The sequence below is a fragment of the Sparus aurata genome, chromosome 21 (assembly GCF_900880675.1).
Source record: "Sparus aurata chromosome 21, fSpaAur1.1, whole genome shotgun sequence".
Lineage (NCBI taxonomy): Eukaryota > Metazoa > Chordata > Actinopteri > Spariformes > Sparidae > Sparus > Sparus aurata.
This window is the reverse complement of record NC_044207.1, coordinates 389,313-409,242: the sequence shown is the minus strand read 5'-3', so window position 1 is coordinate 409,242 and position 19,930 is coordinate 389,313. Positions and strand designations below refer to the sequence as shown.

The 19,930-nt window shown below is 41.1% G+C and overlaps 1 protein-coding gene across 1 annotated transcript; it reads right to left on the bottom strand.

The window, feature by feature from the left end:
* Positions 1-748: 748 nt before the first annotated feature.
* Positions 749-18,686, bottom strand: mrpl37 (mitochondrial ribosomal protein L37). Its single transcript, XM_030403557.1, has 8 exons — positions 18,233-18,686; positions 6,747-6,930; positions 6,232-6,347; positions 5,301-5,489; positions 5,065-5,219; positions 4,795-4,926; positions 1,651-1,725; positions 749-1,045 (listed from the first exon to the last, which is right to left on the bottom strand). The coding sequence occupies exons 1-8, from the start codon at positions 18,594-18,596 to the stop codon at positions 968-970; spliced, it is 1,293 nt and encodes a 430-aa protein (XP_030259417.1). The 5' UTR covers positions 18,597-18,686; the 3' UTR covers positions 749-967.
* Positions 18,687-19,930: the final 1,244 nt, after the last annotated feature.

Here is a 19,930-nt window from a genome sequence, read left to right as displayed (position 1 = left end):
AGTGGGCCACGAGCTTGCTATGTATACGGCTCTGCGTGACGCTATTAATCATTTTAGATTTGATTATAGTAGGACTCAAGTGATTTGAGTTAATGATGCTAGAGATTCGCGACTCACTGGTTATATTAACGCCCGGGTTAAAGATCCAGATGAGTCACGATTTATACACCTCTAGATCACACTTTCCTGCTTGACAAACCAGCATAGACCAGCATATGGTGTGTTTTGGTGCTGGTATGCTGGTGATGGGATGCTGGTCACCAGCTTCATCAGCAACTTAACCAGCAAGACTATGATGGTGGGCCATCATAATTAATAGGACCTTGATCTTAGACCAGCTTCATCATGCTGGTCCACCAGCTAAACCGGCACCAAACCAGCATAGATCAGCATAGACCAGCATGATTTCCATAGTTTGTAGTGTATAGTATGGAATTTCGGACGCAACCACAGTATTCCGCCCCTCCCACACACCACGCTGATCTCCCAGTGAACTGTCATCGCTTCATTTGCACTGTTGTGCAGACATGCTAACATTCCCATCACTTCTAGGCATTTTTCCCAGATTATCCTCATGTATGCATCTCAAAAGCTTAAATGGAGCATCTCACTGGGGTCTCTTCACAGAACGGAGTACTAGTCTGTCATAACAGCCTCAGATTTGAAAATGAACATTTGTGCAAGGAGGAAGGATATGACCCCTTTTTTGGTTTTAATTTGCTAAATCACAAAAACTTAACATACACAGTACATATTCAGAACATTTTATTGAGTGAGCTCTACAGAAGCAGGAGCAAAGGGGGGGGGGGGGTGTCAGGGTGGCAATGAGTGTTGTAATTCATTCTGTTGTGAACCACATCAGTGAAGGAGGACTTTTCTTGAAGGTTCAGATCTCTCTCTCAAACTCACACACACACACACACACACACACACACACACACACACACACACACTACTAAGTGTAGTCCTACACAGCTCCGTGCAGGTACAGGGCCAGGAACTTCCTGAATGTTTCAGGCTTGTAACCTGCAAGACCAGCTGGTACCTACGGGGGGACACAGCAACCAATTAGAATCATTTCACGTTTCACTGCTGCTCTCTGCTCTTTCCATATCTCCATTGTGCACCTCCTTGTCTCCTCCTGCTCTACTCATCTCAGCGCATATATTAAAAGAGTGCAGTAGCTCTCCCCAAGACCTATAAATACAGCTTGATGTGTAAAACTAGTGAAGTTTCAACTTGATGCCTCAGAAGCACAGACGTCTCATTTTGTTAAATGCCTGTTGCCTCGCCTCCTCTGTCTTTCCTTGCCTTCTCTGCTTTCACTAAGGACTAAGGCTTGAGGAGAGGAGGTGGGGAAAGAAACCGAGGATGTAGAAGTTAGAAATGATAAGAGGAGTTTGTTTATTAAAGTTGTCAGTAAATACACATTTACTGTGAGAAGAGGGTTCCTCCTGCAAAGCTCCCCACATCACACACTTAACCACCAGTAGTATCAGATTGGAGAAATGTTTTGTGACTACTAAACTTCACCTTACTTTCCATCAGCATGGAGGAGGAGATGATAACCAGATCTTTATGTTTCGGGTAAATGCATATTCAAACTTGGCAGTGAGTTACTTACCAATAGACAGAAAATGATCACTGTACCTTCACTTGCTTCTTCTTGATGAGAGGTCGGAGTTTTGCATAATCATAGAGTTCGACATCTTCATCCAGCCACACCTTCAAACAGCAAACAGCATTCAAAAGGCCAGCCGACAGCAGAAGAGAAACGCACTCATCTATACATCAACTCTGATTGAGTCATGAAAACTCATTCTTTTGTGACAGCATGGATTTTAGTTTCATTACTTGATCAAAAGTAATGATGACAAGTAGTCCTGAGAAGTTTCTTTGGGTATGTATTTAGGCATACTCTTCAATCTTGAGTCAAAGAATCAGCCACAGTGCCTCATAAAGTCCTGATGCCAGTGTAACCATACTCTGATCTTACAGGTTCACTTCACTGACAAGCTCCTGAATCTGGATCTGGTTGTAACGTTCTTGTTGACAATTAGATGAGAAGATTGATATGACTCTTCATATCTGTATGCTAACCACAGAGTTAGTGGTTCCAACTACCTTCACATGTGTGGAACAATACAACCAATCATAAAGTTTGTACAACAACCTCTGAATGGAGAATCGCTGCATCACTAGCTTACATACAAGTTCACTTCCTTTTGTCATGATCTCATTTTAAAGTATGAACATCTCGTTCATCATAAATGCATGTTTGACGCTTTCATATCTCATTAATAACAACAATAACATGACTAATGATAGTAAGGAGACATTATTAACCCGTTGGGGCACAGACTGAAGAAGAGGACTGATGGTTCCTCCACAATGCACATCAACACTTGTTGGTAACCAGATGTTTTAGTGACTGTCTATTTCCTGCTCTGCTATCCTGTGTTTCCTCCCTGCAGGAAGTTGTTTGCCTCAATCCAGGTGTTAACATACTGAGACTGTAAACATGGGCTCTTTCCAAAATATAAAAGATCTGCCTGCACTCACTAATTAATCTGTTCCATCCCATTTCTTTGTTAAACCTGCACAGAAACATAAATGTAAAGATGACAAGCAATGCTTTCATAGGGGTCAAGTGCCAGGCTGTTTCTTGGTTGGAAAGCAGCAACTTTCCAGAGTCCTGCCATCTGTAGCTCTGGTTACAGGGACAATATGTCTTCAGTCCAATTGAAATCACGCTGATTAGAGACTAACCTGTTTACATGGACGCTACATAAGGTCATGCGGTTGTAAATAAGATGTGCGTCAACATGCCACAAAGCGTAATCACAACACAACGTTTACTCTGTTTCACGTCTTTATGCTAAGGTAAGTGATGCAGCTGCTGGACGTAGCTTTATACTTATCAGACAGATGTGACAAAAGTGATTAAGTATATTTCCCAAAATGTTGAAATCTTCCTTTAAAAGTTACACATCAACATATGACAGTCACATATTCATTATTAGTGTTTTGGGAAGAACTCCCTGGGACTATTATTTTCTCCATAAAGTGTCTCATATGCATTGGAGAAAAATCAATTAAAATTTTAATTTTAATTTAAAACTAGGGTCTGTCTTATTCAGAAACACATTTTGTTATACTGGGTGAAATGGTCCTTCCATCCCGAGAGTAGTCAATACATTATGTATTCAGAAAAAGGAACGAAAATAAATATACAGATTGGTCAGATGCACAGATTGGTCAGATGCCTTCATGTCTCGTTCTGTCCCTCCCTCCTCCGCGCGTGCACGCGTCACGTTTCACTGTTGCCGGAAATATTCAGCACACTCCTCTGTAGAAATACGGAGTTGCAGGTGAATACGTTCATTTGGTTACAATGGCAGAGAAAATGCAGCCAGCGTTACTCGTAACAGCTCACGCTCCGCTAAAAAGGCAAAGAAAAGAAAGCCTGAGGCAGAAATTGCTGCAATGAAAAAGGCTCTGGATAAAGAAAGAAGTCGGACTGAGTCAACATCGGTGCTGCGTTTGAGCGGTGGAGACAACTGGGGCATGTGAAGGGCTTGAAAAGTGATGCAGAGGTTGCTCTCTTTCTGTTGGACAGGTAATTATGCGTTTTGTTTCAGGGGGATTTGTTATTTTCATGAAATATGTGAGGTTTGCCAACTTGGCTACATTTGTAGCTCGTATTAGCCCAATGCTAACATTAGCTTCTTTGTGTGTTGTTTTTAGCCATGAGAATGGCTAATGAGTCGGCCCAATTTCCACTGGATAGGGGTCCGCTACGTTGCGGCTCTGATCCGGTTTTGCTCCGCCGTCATTTGCGGTTGCGGTTTGAGTCCGCCACGGCGCAGTAAGGTAGACAGCTGACGTCAGGAGGCCGAGGAGTTCCCAAGATAATCACATAATCACTCGCAGCCACAGTTATAGGTCGTCTGTGTTATTAAAAACAACAACACAAAGTGTTCCCGACCGAAGGATTAGCAGAAGAGCTTGTGTTTGTCTTTTTTTTGAGATTTGTGTGCTGGTGTCAACACAAGTGTTTTATTTTGAAAAGTAACACGTGTAATTTGTTATTTTGGCGCTTGACTTCCTGTCTGCTCCGTGCTAAATTCAGCTGAATTGCTGCGTCTTGCTCCGGCATCTCCTTCTCCCTGCTGAGTCACAGTAACAGATGCGCGTTCAAGTTTGTGGGGGAGTGGCTTTGGATGGAGCACTGACGGGATGGGGGGGGGGGGGGGAACTTAGAGGAGGTGCCACTTTCAAATCTTGCTAGCTCTCTTGCTAGCTCTCCAGGATTGTAGACCCTAGCTTTAATCTGTCCCACTGCAGCTCTTGTGCACTGCTCTCTGTTGTTCGTCTCATGACCAGACCATTTTGGCATAGATGCATATTCTGTCATAGTGGAACAAATTAGTGCTGCAACGATTAATCAATTAGTTTTTAGTTATTTTGTTAAGTGAGTTATTAATTAATCTGTTTGGGCCATTTTTTAAGAATTAAATGTGATGTCGGCTTGTTAAAAGTTAATATATTCTACTTTCTTTTCTTCTGTGTGACACTTAACTGAATATCTTTGGTCGTGGACAAAACAAGACATTTAAGGATGTCATCTTTAGATTTCTGAAACACTGATCGACATTTTTCACCAACAAAACAGAAATGAATTGAGAAAATAACTAACTGATTCATCAACAATGAATATTAGTTGCAGCCACTAAGATGTCGACTTGGACTTTGTCACAGAGCAGCACACAGCTCATAATACAAGTAAAGCACCTGGTTCTTGATGCCATTGTCTCCTGAAAGATCTGTGGTGTTGAGCTGGAAGACCAGGAACTGGAAAAGTCTCCCGTTGGTCCCCACTGCCTGTACTGTAATAGGACGGCCCAATACAGACTGTGGCTGGGTCTGACACACACACACACACACACACACACACACACACACAGATAATTATGTATTCAGGTGGTGGCTCAGCAGAGTGTACAGAGTGTTCACAGAGCGTTATCAAAGATCTGCTGTTAAATGTGATGAGTGATTCCTCACCCCATACAGACTGTGTGCACGGGCCAGAGCGTTTCCGAAGGCAAACATCACCATCTTGGCTCTGAATTGTTTTGGGCGGAGCTTACAGTTAATGTCTCCTTCCTCCTGGAAATAAAGTGTGTGGGCATGAGGGTAAGGGTAGCCCTCCCTGAAACCTGAGAAGAGAACAGCGACACACTCCTGTCAGCCTCAGGGACACACAAGACACAGCACACTGACGCATGAAGAAGACTCACCTGAGCAGTTCACCTCCTCCTTGTACACGTGTACCTTCTGCAGGTCGATGGACGGGGAGACAGGATAGAAGGATTTGAGGACGTGATCTGCCGTGTCGCCCACTTCCTGTTTCCCAGAAACCTCTGGCAAAGGGTCCATGCAGTTATACAGCAAACCATTCTGACCCCTAACCTGGAACAGGTCCTCACCTTATATACAAACATGGAATGTAAATGGAAGGACATTAGAATGCATTCAATACTTGTTTAAGCCATTTCAGTACTCATTCAGGCCAGAGAGTGAATCCAACTGACTGCGGCGATCCTCGGACTTCCTCTTTTGATTTGTCCTCTAAAAAAACTCTCTCTTCTGAAATTTAAGCAGTCTATTTTGTCTTTGTTCGCACATTGCTGCACACTGCTGCCAACGATTGCTTCAAACCATCTGCAGGGATGTGTATTGTACCAGCCACATGTTACAAAGAGAACGGGGGAAGAACACAGCTAGCTGCACTAGCAGACTTCCTGCAACCTTTATATAGTGAAATCTAAGCATCTTTAACACACTTTCAAGCTTGTCCAGCACCTTATGACGTAATACAAGGCATATTGCAATGTCAACCTTCATTTATACTTATTTAGACTATAAAATAAAGTATTCTGTGTCATAAACACATATCTGGGCAACACCCTGAAACATTTACTAGCTGTTACAGAAGTGGAGGGCAGTGTGAGGGCAGCATGAGGTTGGGCTGTCTGTAGGTTTGTGTTTTTATTTCTTTATCTATCTTTTAAGCATTTTCAACTGCTTCATCAATTATATGTATCTGAGACCTTGAAGACATGCGTTTTTAAGGATTGCCAGCACCCATGCTAACACTGACTAACAATTGTAAGAAGGTCCACAGGGAACCCTGAAGCACCAGGTGATGCAACAGGATGTATTGATTACCTCTCTTCCATGTAGTGGCCAATGAGTACTTTTCAGCAAGGATCCTCCTTCCAATTGCAGGGTGTCTGGACTGTAGAGTGGCACACAGGTGGAGCAGGTTGGACAGCAAAGTGTTGCTGGGGAAGGAAAACAAACGGTGGGAGAGAAGGGAGTGGAGGTTTTTTTCTGTCTCTGATCCAGCACCGGAGGTAGTAGCATAGACACAACAGAGGCCAGACTACGTCTGTGTGAACAGAAAAGCCGGCAGCAAGTGACAGGAGTGTGACAGTCTGGTGTTCATTCTGGCAACTAAACAGATCCTTCACAGGTCCCACACTTCAACCCAGAAAGCAACGTTACAGGACCAAACAACAGTAATGCTGCAGCAGGTGTCTGTCTAAGTAGCAAAAATTCTTCACTTTAACTTTTTAACATTGAACTGGATTAAGGAAACTGTGAACATTTAATTTCCTCACTTGGAGTCAGAAAGTGGCGCAGCAGTGCCTTACAGACCATACTGGATAAATGTACACTACCTGTATTTCTCTTTGCACGGTCGGTCCTCTGTTGTGTCCCAGAAGCGCGCATGTTTGATGGCATTCTGCACCCGTTCATCCTGATCTGGTATCTGATTGGCAGGACTCTCAGCCAATGAGAGCAGACGAGGCGGCAGACCAGAGATTAGCTTGGCTTTAGTCAACCACAGAGCCTGACGCACACCTGAGAGAGAAAGAGAGAGAACAGTGCAAAGATCTGAGGCGACATACGTTTTTGAATCATATCTGAAATGGTGAACCACGTCTTGAGACAATCGGAGGAGAGAGGTAACACCAATATGTACATGTCTAATATTAACAAAAATGGACATTAACAAAACGTTTCCTATCACTGAACTTTCATCATCACATCAAGGCCCATCTGTTAGTGCAAAATTAGCATGTAAGCTAATTCTATACCATTTGAAAATGGTCAAGTCTGACAGTCTACCTGTTTAACATTAAGTTCATGTGCCCTGTCACGGACTTCAGCCGAATTCATTTCATTTAATCAATTAATATATACTAATTCGAGGGATCTTCCGGATGTGATTTGCCGTGTGGGGACAAGCGTGCGGAGACTCCGTGTAAAAGTAGTCAAAAATTATTATAATCGCCATATTTCTATCATTTTGGGAGGCTGGACAAATAAGGTTCTGTTTTGGGAGCGAATGAGTGCGCTTTCGGTGCAGTTCAAGACTGAAAATGACTTCTTGATCAACTCGGACGGGTGGAGAGAAACCGCAGGTGGTTAGCAACCTAGCCTCCTCAGCTAACAAGGGCGATGTTAGCCTAACAAAAGCCGACAACAAGCCTAACGGGGCTAAGGATATGATAAGAGATCAGAAAGGAGACAAAGACGAAAAGAGACGAAGCCGAGATGGAAAAACGGACTAAGAGTTTGGAAGAATATATATATATATATATATATATATATATATATATATATATATATATATATATATATATATATATATATATATATATATATATATATATATATATATATATCTTGTGTATGTGTATGTGTATGTGTGTGTATATATATATATATTATATATAAATAAATAAAAGCAGCAAGTTTGGTTGTTGAGGAACAGGAAGCTGTGGGAGGGACGGAGGCGGATGAATGACAGGCAACGACGGTCGGTGTACAGACAGCGATATTGAGAGTTGAGAGATTTGTGACATTTAGCGTGTTTGGAGTGTGTAGTTAGTGTGTTATGTAGTGTTTGGTGTAGTGTGTTTAGTGTGTAGTGGAGTCGGTTTTTTGTTTAATGAGTCAGAACAATGAGGAGAAGCTGAATGTGGAGCAGGCAGTGCAGCTCTTCATTCAGCTGGAAGGAGCTCAGGCAGACCTGAGCATTGCCTGCATTTAAATGTAAATAGTTACATATAACTTTGTAAATTTTTCAAATGTATGCACATAATGCAAATATAAATTGTTGTTTGCTAAATTTAAGTAATAAAAAATGCTTTGTTAAACATATGTGGTTTTCACAGTAAAAAAATTAACTTTTTCTACTCGGTCCATTGTGTTAATACAGTATGTCAAAATAAAAAAATAACTGTACAGTCACACATGTGAGGTTGTGCTGAAAATAATGACACCAAGTAAATAGTTTTTAAGGTGAAATATAATGGCAAAATCAAAAATAGTCAAAAACAGCCAATTATACCCTGGAATATTGGATTTCACAACAAACCTAAATATCCCCGACGTCCCACCTTCAAACACAGCCTCATTTGGCCATCAATGAAAAAGCTCCTTAACCTCCAACTTTTCTATAGGAACACATATTTCCTTCGGGCACTGCACTAGTATAAAAGAATTAAATCTATCAGACGTATGGAGAAAAAACGACCCTGGTCAGTCGACCTTCTCATGTTATTCTGTCACCTGCCAAACATTCTCTAGAATTGACTACTTTTTGGTCTCAGCCTCTTTGGTGTCTACAATTTCAAGGAGCTGGTATGATAGAATTATAATTTACTTAGTCTAAACATGCCACAATCGCTGAATTTCCCCACAGGGTGGCGCCTTCAGTCATTTTGGCTGAGGGATCCAGAATTTGTGGAGTTTATTAGGGCACAAATTGATGATTACTTCATCAATACTTAAATAATACAACTCAAACTTCGGCTACTATACGGTGGGAAGCTTTTAAAGCCTTCCTGAGAGGACAGATGATAAGTTTCACAAGCTTTAAACATAAATCTTGGAGGTTGGAGATGGAGCAGTTAGAAGAAAAGATTAAAGAAACCGAATCAAAACATTTCGCAAATCCTTCCCAAAAGTAATTTAAAGATCTTAATGAATTCAGAGCTAAATACAGTGTTATCTGTCAATAAAGCAACTAAAAGCCTGCTGAAATTGAAACAGTCCTATTATGAGCAGGGAGAAAAGGCCAGTAAACTCTTAGCTTGGCGTGTTAAACAATCTGAATCTGAAAGAACATAAATACAATTCAGCGAGATGATGGTTCGGAGACTAGTGACCTCAAAGAAATCAACAAAACTTTTAAAGATTTCTATAAGAACTTATACAGCACAGATCTTTCACCCTTTTGTTTACAAAAACAAAAATAATATTTAGATTCATTGAACATCAAACCTCTTGAAGAAAACTTCTTGGCTGATCTAAACCTTGACATTACCATTGAGGAACTGTCTGTGGCCACTAGGAGTATGAAGGGGGGAAAGACTCCAGAGCCCGATGGGATCCCCATTGAAATATATAATATATTTAAAGATGCTTTACTACTGCCTTTCCTTTAAATGTATAACGAGTCCTTGGGCAGTGGGGCTCTCCCCCCATCTCTAAATATGGTAGTGATTACACTTTTGTTAAAACCAGGTAAAATGTCTACCCTTTGTGTGTCATATAGACCAATATCCCTTCTCAATAATGACCTTAAAATTCTTTGCAAAACATTAGCTAGACGGCAAGGTTTCCATAATATATGACGAGTGCTTAAAGCTAGGGTCTACAATCCTGGAGAGCTAGCAAGAGAGCTAGCAAGATTTGAAAGTGGCACCTCCTCTAAGTTCCACCCCCCCGCCCATCCCGTCAGTGCTCCATCCAAAGCCACTCCCCCACAAACTTGAACGCGCATCTGTTAGTGGGACTCAGCAGGGAGAATGAGATGCCGGAGCAAGACGCAGCAATTCAGCTGAATTTAGCACGGAGCAGACAGGAAGTCAAGCGCCAAAATAACGAACTACATCCGGTTGCTTTTGAAAATAAAAAACTCTGTGTTGACATTAGCACACATTGTGAGGCCAGCTGTCTACCGTACTGCGCCGTTGCGGACTCAAACCGCAACCGGTGGGGATTGCCGGATGGCGGAGCCGCAACGCAGCGGACCCCTATCCAGTGGAAATTGGGCCGACTCATTAGCCATTCTCATGGCTGAAAACAACACACAAAGAAGCTAACGTTAGCATTGGGCTAATACGATCTACAAACGTAGCCAAGTTGGCAAACCTCACATATTTCATGAAAATAACAAATCCCCCTGAAATAAAACAAATAATTACCTGTCCAACAGAAAGAGAGCAACCTCTGCATTCACATGCCCCAGTTGTCTCCACCGCTCAAACGCCACACCTATGTTGACTCTTTCTTTATCCAGAGCCTTTTTCGTCACAGCCTTTCCTGCCTCAGGCTTTCTTTTCTTTGCCTTTTTAGCGGGGTGAGCTGTTACAAGTAACACTGGCTGCATTTTCTCTGCCATTGTAACCAAATGAACATCTTCTCCTGCAACTCATTTCTGCAGAGGAGTGTGCTGAATATTTCCGGCATCAGTGAAACATAACGTGTGCGCGCGCGGAGGAGGGAGGGACAGAACGAGACATGAAGGCATCTGACCAATCCGTGCATCTGACCAATCTGTATATTTATTTTCGTTCCCTTTAATGAATACATAATGTATTGACTACTCTCGGGATAGAAGGACCATTTCACCCAGTATAACAAAATGTGTTTCTGAACAACATTACAGACCCTAGCTTTAATATTGTGTTTGAAAAATCAGGCTGTATGGACACTGCTATTTTGTCATTGGACGCAGAGAAGGCCTTTGACAAGGTGGAGTGGCACTTCCTGTTTGAGGTACTTCAAAGATTTGGCATAAAGAAGGAATTTCTCAGCTGGATTAGACTACTCTATGACCCCCAAGCTGTAGTTTTAACAAATGGACTGTCTTCAGCACCCTTTAAATTGCACAGAGGCACAAGACAGGGCTGCCCCCTGTCTCCACTGTTATCTACCTTGGAAATTGAGCCACTTGCCATGGCAATTCGTAATCATACTAATTTAAGTGGCATAATTATATCAGATCTGGAACATCGTATAGCCCTGTATGCTGATGATGTAATTTTGTTTTGCTCTAATTTGAAACAGAGTCTACCAGCTTTACTGGACCCAACTAGTCATTTTGGCAGCTTTGCAGGATACAAAATAAATTACTCCAAATCTGTAATATTATTCATGGATGAAAAGGATCGACTAAACCCTCCACTTAATACTCCTTTTATGGCTTCACACAATGGCTTCACGTACCTGGGTGTTAATATTGCCCCCACCACCGACAAAGTTATTGCTAATGACTACAATACTTTAACAGATAAAGTCACCCAACTTATAAATAGATGGAATAATTCTTCCATTTCTATGATCGGGCGATTAAATGTGGTAAAAATGTCAATTTTACCTAAATGTATGTATCTGTTGCAATCGATCCCACTTGCTCCACCACCCTCACTCTTTAAGACACTTTGAAAGCTTTTTTGTAACTTTATATGGAAAAACAAGCGCCCTAGGCTCAAGCTCTCGCTACTGTATCTACCATATGAGAGAGGTGGCTTACAACTACCAAATCTTGAGTGGTATTACTTGGCAGCTCAAATCAGAGCAGGAATGTTTTATTTGAGAGAAACCACCCTCAAGCCTGGGTTTCAATATAGGCACATTTAATTTATATTCCTTTAAATACTCTGCCAACGAACAGAAACTACTCAAACATACAAAAAATCCTTTTCTCAAAAACACAGTAATGAGGCACAATGCTCTTGCATATCTGGGAGAGATAACTAAACTATCTCAGTTTTCTCCAATTTATGGTAATGACAGATCTGGGGTTTCAGATCTGGGCATCCCAAGGTATAGCCAAGATAGCTGACCTTTACAATGAAAACCTGGTTCTCATGTCATTTCAAGAGCTCAAATCAAAATATGAGATTACCGCAATTTTTTTTTTAAATTTCTACAACTTAGAAGCTTCATCCTTTCTAAGCAGAATAATAATTTGAATCTTCCTCCCCTATCCAAACTAGAGGACTACACTTTGAAGTTTTTACATTCTAGGGGGCAGGTTTCATTATTAGGGGTGGGTAAAAATATCGATTCATCAATGCATTGCAATATATTTTTTCCCCAATTCAATACTGATTCATAAAATCCTCTCAATCGATTCAGGCAAGTGACCACCTGCTGTCCCTCGCCGGACCTCTCGGTCCCCGCCTCCAGCAGCTGGAAGCGTCTTGTCAAATCGTGAGGTTCTTAACAATACCCAGTCCCATTCATTACTATATAAGCTTTTTGTAAGCAAGTCTAAAGAGTCATCACACCGCTTACTTTCAACTTGGAGAATAGACCTGCAGGGGAATTAAACAGAGGAGGATCCAAAGCATGTTCTCTTGCTCAGACTCAATTAGGGCTGCACAATATTGGAAAAAACTGTTTTTTTTTTACCCTGCGATATATATTGATAATATATAGATAATGATAAGCATTTATATTTCATTTGAGCTCATTCATGCGTGCTTGTGCCCTCCCACAACTTCCATTTCTCATGCTGGCTTACTTTCATTTATAAAAATTACGTCCGTCTAATTTTCCTTCGGGTGCGGGTCGGGCGTCGGTAATAATTTATAGGGCCCTATAAAATCCGTTTTATTTTTTCCAAAATTCCGTTTTATTTTTTCCCAAATTCTGTTTTTTCTGGTTTAATTTTTGGGAGTTCCGTTTTTCCGTTTTAATTTTTGGGAATCCTGATTTTTTTACCTTTTACTCTTATTATACTACCAAAAACAGTGTGTTTTTAATGTAAATGACACAAGTTAAATCGAAATTACCTTAATAATTATAATATAATAATAATTATAATTGAGGTGACAAACATATTTCCTCAATACTGTACCGTACAGTACAGTAAAGTGCATCAAAAACATTCTGACTTCATCATCTATTCATACAGTAGTATATGTTGTGTTTTTATGGGTTTCATTGGTTAATAACATGGTCAGGTCTCAGGAAGATCCAGAAAATGTTTGCATACCAAAATTGTTCTGAAAATTTAAGATGTAAAAATAAAAAAAAATTAGCAAAGATGACCAACAAAATGAGAAATTATACTTCCATGTCAATAACATACTAACCAGCTAGCAGTGAAAACACCAACCCTCCCCCTGTCCTCTGAGCACCCAGCCCAGGCAGAGTCAGCTAAGAGGGCTGTGGCTAACGGGGTTAGCTAGCTAACAGCAGCTACTGTTAGCAGCAGTTAGCGGTCACTCTGGTGATATGCCAATAATATGAATCGGACAGGTGGCTAACGCTCACGCATTACACCTTTAATTATGATTTCTCAGGTCTGCTTCTTTGCAAAGCAACAGTTCACCTGACACACACAAGTCGTACTGCTCGGCTCTGTACTGAGGGGTAAATGACGAGTTTCTCAGTTTTTCGCTGATAAAGACGGAGCCGTGGGCAGCCGCTTCGCCATGCTTACAATGTATTGACGGGGGGCTCAGTCTGTGGGGAGGGGGGCGGCGGCGACTTGTTGTGCCACCCAGATCTGCTTCCCTCCGTGCAGTTTTCCCCAGACATACGTTCCTCCTCCAAACGAAAACAGCATTTCAGTGAAATTATGTCAAATTCTGCGATATTCCATGTTAAAAAGAAGATTCCGTTTCAATCGGCCAATTGCGCGATTCTGTCCGCGATTCCGTGATCGCGTAATTCATAGGGCCCTAAATTTATAGCGGGTCGGCTCGGGTGCGAAATGTAATTTGTGCTACTGCAGGAAAACGGGTCAGATGCAGCTTCAAGTATGGTGTGTACGGATGGGTTTTCAAAATAAGACCTTTGCAGGACTCTGCTGTGTGGTACCGACATAAATGGGTCAAAGAAATTAGTTGTGTTACCTCTCGTTGTGGCAACAGATGCAAGGCACTGTTGACACAGAACACGTGTTTCAATGTTGTTACCAGCGACTTACTCCATGTGCAGGGGCATGGTCTGCTTCAGCACACCGATTAAGAACTAATGTGATTGGTGTGTCAGGTACCCTTGAAATTAGATGAGTTCATTTGTGGCCTACATCGCAGGCTCTGTAATGTGACTATTGCACACACGTAGAGACCTTGCTATCCAAATCACAGGTGAGGAAGTTCCTCCTAGTCCTAAATTGTGCCTACTGAATCTCTATCCAGAGGACTTCACTACCTCTAAAAAAGTTAGATCTTTACTGAATATTTGTTTTCTAGAAGCCAAACGATGTTTAGATTGCTCATGGAAATCAGATCAGCCACATCGCAATGGTTGAGGGGTATGACTTTTTACTTAGCTTTAGAAAGGATAAGCTACACAGCAAAGAACAGGCTTGACAAGTTTTGGAAAATATGGAACATGTTCTATAACTTCCTTGAGAATAACAATGTACAGGGTTTGTACGGGTGCTTGAATTCCTTGAAAGTGCTTGAATTTCAATGTTGTGTTTTTAAGGTCTGAAAAGTGCTTGGATTTTAGCTTAAGTGCTTGAAAGTGCTTGACATTATAACTCTGTGTCTTGGCAACATTGGGATCAGACTGGATAGTTTTCTTAATACAAGGAGAAATAAAATCAGTGTGTGTGTGTGTGTGTGAATCATCACACATGCAGCCTGGTAGCAATAGAGAAGGGTGGCCGAGGAGAAGGTGAATTTGATGCAATTTGGACTGATGACACGTTTCATATTAATAAACTTTAATAAATAAGCGAAAAGCTTATAAAAGTTCTCAGGTCTCTCTTTGTCCCGGTGCAAGTGTACCTGAAGAGCGCCGAGTGGCTTCCCTTTTTTTGGATAAAAAACTTTGTGTTCTCCTTTAATTTCTGAAGTTTTTGCTATCATGAAACATCATTTTAAATGTTTACAGCATAATACAATGTGCATTATTGTGATAAAAAGTGAAAAAATATTCATGAGTATATATATTCCTGTAGATATGTATTTTATCCCAGCGATAAGGTGCTGGAAAATTTTGTAAATGACCCTTAAAAGTGCTTGAAAAGTGCTTGAATTTGACCTTGAAAAATGTGTACGAACCCTGAATGTAGATGTTGACGGTTGGATGGATGATAAAATGGATTGAGTTACCCCCCCCCCCCCCCCTTTTTTTTTTATTTATTTGTTTTAATTTGATTTAATTAATGTACTTATTTGATTTTCATTTACTATTATTTATTTTAATGTATTAATTAATTACTTGGTTAATTTCATTCGGCTTTCTCCCTTAAACAATGAAATAAGCCAAGTTGTACCTTCCGCTGAGACTGCATGACTCGAGAAGCCTAGCTGCTGTCTTAGACTGCCTCAATGATATTAACTGTTGGATGGCACAAAACTTTCTTCAACTTAACAAGTCAAAATCAGAAATCATCTTGTTCAGTCCCCCAAACACAGACACCAGCCTCATTACAAATAGCCTTGGTCCACTCTCCAGTAACATTAAACCTGCTGCTAGAAACCTGGGAGTCATATTCGATTTAGATCTCACCTTCGACAAACACATTAAAACAGTTGTCCAGTCCTGCTACCTCCAACTCAGAACCATCTCCAAAATCAAACCGATACTTTCTCATTCTGATTTGGAAAAAGACATTCATGCATTCATTTTCTCCAGACGAGACTACTGTAACTCCCTCCTCTCCGGCATAAATCAAAAGTCTCTTTCCCGCCTCCAACTGGTCCAGAACGCAGCAGCTAGGCTTCTCACAGGTTTTAACAGACGACATCACATCACCCCAGTTTTAGCGTCTCTTCATTGGCTCCCTGTTCGTTTTAGAATTGATTTTAAGATTTTACTGATCACTTTTAAAGCTCGTCTTGGCCTGGCTCCAAGCTATCCACCTTATTCCTGACTTCGTGAGTTTACCCATGGTTCATAGCGGTATTCGGTTATGCTATTCCGGTTGAACTGGCTGACCTCGGTGTTTACGCTAACATAGCTGTCATGCTCGCTCTAAAAACCGGCTTTTAACACAAAGAAAGCGACAGAATGGATAAAAATCGGAGGTGGATACACTGTACAGAGGTTTTAATAAGTCGTGAGGACAGTTCTCACGGAGTGGGCAGATGACATGAAGCATTAGCCCGACGTTAGCTACATCGCTAACGTCTGGCTAATGCCGTGCTAATGGGTCTAATGCTTATCTTATATTTTCTGAAGATGTTGACGGCGGAGAATTACACAGTTACAAAAGCACAGAAGCATACAACTACCTGCACAGTAACAACATAGGGAAAGTACTGTTGAAGAAACACAGCGAGTTATTTCTGAAGGCAGCAGTAGCGCTCAGCCAGAGTGTCAATCAAGCTAAACATACAGCTTGGCTAATGCTGAAGGAAAGTGAAGTCGTGGAGACAGGCGGCTGCTCGGACATTGCCGGGTTAGGAAAGTCATGCAGCAGCTATTCTGTGGATGATATTCATAAACCCAAATATTTATTTTAGTGTCAAAGCCGCGAGCCGCGCTAGTCTCCGTTCCTCCTTCCTCAGCATGGCGTGTAGGGCGCAGGGCACAGACAAGTTTGTCTAAGTGGTTGATGTACTACACGAGACGTTTCTGAAAAAAAATTTCAGGAATTGTTGTGGCAACCAACAACGGCACATGTTGTACCTGAGCTAATTTTAAAAACAATTTAGCACTTATGACCTAACGCTAGTTGTTTAGGGCTAGCTTAGCGGCAGCGGCCATCATGCAGTTGCAAGGCAACAGGAAACAGAAAACCGCCGGCGGAAGTAGTTATCTGTCATGGCAGCCCCCATAGGCTCCCGAGGAAACAGGTGGATATAACAGAAATGTTGACCCCATATGAGCCAGTTCGCAGCCTTCGATCCTCAGGTGGGGGCCTCCTGGCAGTTCCAAAGTCAAGGCTTAAATCTAAAGGTGACCGAGCTTTTTCTGTCATTGCTCCTCGGCTTTGGAACGACCTACCTGAGGAGATAAGGCTTGCAGAATCAGTAACTTCTTTTAAATCACTTCTTAAAACTCATTTTTATAGACTTGCCTTTTTGTGATGTTGTCTCCTTTTTAGTTTTTAATTTTTGAGTTTTAATTTCTCATTTATTTATTTATGTATTTACTTAATGGTCTAAGATTCCTTCGTTTGCTCTACATTTTTCATTGTAATTTCAACTGTGTTCCTTTTATTTGTTCTGCTTTGTTTGTCAAAGCACTTTATAAACCTTGTTTTTAAAAGTTATTATTATTATTATTATTACTGTAGCGCACTATACACTGTGACATGAACATTTTCTGTGCATGCTATGAATGAGGACAAACCTGTGGACTTTCACATTCATAACTAGATTCAACGCTTATTATTTCTCATTTTAAGTCTCCTGTTATATTGTGTTATGTGCCTTGTTGTGTTGTTTTGTATTATTTGTATGTTAAATGATCAAATTCTTGATAAACAAATGTTTAAAAAAAACAAAAAACAGAAGTTTGTGTGTGTGTGTGTGTGTGTGTGTGTGTGTGTGTGCGTCTCACTCAGTGGGACACACATGCATCACAGCGATATATGAGAGTGCTGCACCGACTGAAGGAGAGCTTTTAAAACTTTGAGAAACAATTTTATACTTGGTTGAATATTTATTCCTGTTAACGCTGATGCAATTTAGAACAGAAACTTGAAGAGTTTGTTGCTTAATGCGCATCTGACATCACGTTATTTTGGTTTAGACCTACTAGTGTGTTGTCTTTGCATATTAGGTGGCATAGTAGCCTAAGACATGCTCATTTTATTTTATGTAGAAAAATTGAAACCATGGCAATCTTTAATTACAAAGCAAGCACTTTATTTCAATGGCTACTTATTTATTTATTGTTTTCTTAAATTATTTAAATGTGTTGACAAAAGACATTTTGTGATGACCTGATTATATCTGTCTTGTAATATGTCATCAAGCACTGCATCATCAAGTCTGTGTTGTAGATGTGATAGCCTTTTACCCTTGCACAGTTAACCATATGCACCCGTCCATATGATGCACACATGTATCAGCGCAAGAAAATCGGCAGTCCGTATCGGTCATCAGCTAAGGCTGATGAAAAAAAAAAACGGTATCGGCTACGGCCCTAAAAAAATCAACATTGGTCGATCCCTAATGTTGACACAGTGAAGTGGACAGTGATGAGCCTTACAGTGTCCATCAGTTACCTTCCAGGGCGCTGGTCCTCTGGTTGTACACATAGCACGGCTTCTCTTTGTACAGGGGCATCTGGTGGGCCGGGGGGGTCTTGTAGTGTCTCGGGTCCTTGTAGTCCCTCTCCCACTGGGGGTACACGGGCTTGGCCAGCCCTGGGACATAGTGCATCCTTTCGCCGTACGTGACCATCTCGAACCCGGGGATCTCCACTCTCTCCCTGGGTCTGCGCGCGGGGGGAGCTTTGGCTGTGAGACATCGGCTGACAGCGAAGTGTCTCCGGGCCTGTGTGGACATCCGTCCCAGATTCTTCAAGAAGACGGTTGGAGAAAAAGACGGAGCCGCCATTCTTAACCAATGAGGCATTCCTGTGAACATGTCGTTTTCCTCTGACCGAACACACCGCCTGTCACTGAGTGTCGAAGATGGACGCCGCCATATTGGATCTTCTTCTTCTTCTTCTTTGTGGTTTATTGGCAGTCGGCATCCTTAATGTTGCATATACCGCCATCTGCTGGACTTTACTTCTTTCTCGTTTCCTCCTTTGTTATATCATTTTAATTGATCTAGTTGAGACAAGAAATCTCCAAATGATTCTTCTCCCTTCCCTAGATTTTCCACATTCTATTATATTCTTGAAGTTATTCTCCCTTACTCCTGATTTCCGCAACCCTATTCTCATCATCTCCCTCTCCCTTTCATATCCAGGACATGCTACAATTACATGTTCCACTGTCTCCCTCTCCCCACAGTAACACTGACCAGTTGCATGTTTCCCTATCATATTGAGTGTGTTATTCAATTTACTGTGCCCTATTCTTATTCTGCTCATGATTACTTGTTCTGTTCTATTATCTCTATGACATCCCTCTCCTACCTCTCCTACTACACTTTGTAATTTATATAAATGTATCCATTTTCTTCCTTCTTCCACTGTTGATTCCACTGATTATTTATTTCCTTCCATATTAAACTTTTTCCCTCTGCTTTTGATAATTTTACTTTCATTTCCAACTCTTCTTTCTTTCGCCATATTGGATACTCTGACTTCTTCTTCTTCTTCTTCTTCTTCTTCTTCTTCTTCTTCTTCTTGATGTTTTATGGCGGTTGACAAACAACTTTTTGGTGCATTACCGCCACCTACCTGTATGGAGTGTGGATCGGGACTTTATACATTCTATTAAATAAAAAAAAATAATAATAATAATTAAAAAAGAGACCAAAATATAAATAAATAATACTTATATCAACAAAATTTTCTTATCTATCAATTTTGTACGGAAGCCCTAAACGGCCATGCATTCATACATTTTATTTCCTCCGTTTCCCGTGATAACGACTTAATTTCTTCTGTTTTCCCGAGATAACGGGATAATTTTCTCGAGATCTCGTGATAACGAAACTTTGTTTTCCCGAGATAACGATATAATCAATTCGAGATCTCCAGAAAACAAAACGATAGTGTAGTATATTAAATCATTGCAGGAAACATCATTCAGTGTAGCAATGTCAGAGGAGCAGGAGCATATCGATCACTGCGTCACATGTATTTTCAATCAAGGCCTGACACAGGCTGACACGGCATTATGTCTTCCTATTATAGATAATATTCACATTAATGTGCGTAATCTAAGAAGACGGTTAGCAAGGCTTCAGCTATATCAGTGGCGCAATCTAAGTGGGCCTGATGTCGTTGTAGCATCCCCGCTGAA

Excerpts from the sequence above, each read along its gene's own strand:
- mrpl37 (XM_030403557.1), bottom strand. The coding sequence starts at position 18,596 with ATGTTCACAGGAATGCCTCATTGGTTAAGAATGGCGGCTCCGTCTTTT. Across the intron at positions 4,927-5,064 it reads GTGCACACAGTCTGTATGGG|ACCCAGCCACAGTCTGTATT; the intron begins GTGAGGAATCAC and ends TGTGTGTGTCAG. Across the intron at positions 1,046-1,650 it reads TCAAGAAGAAGCAAGTGAAG|GTACCAGCTGGTCTTGCAGG; the intron begins GTACAGTGATCA and ends GTCCCCCCGTAG.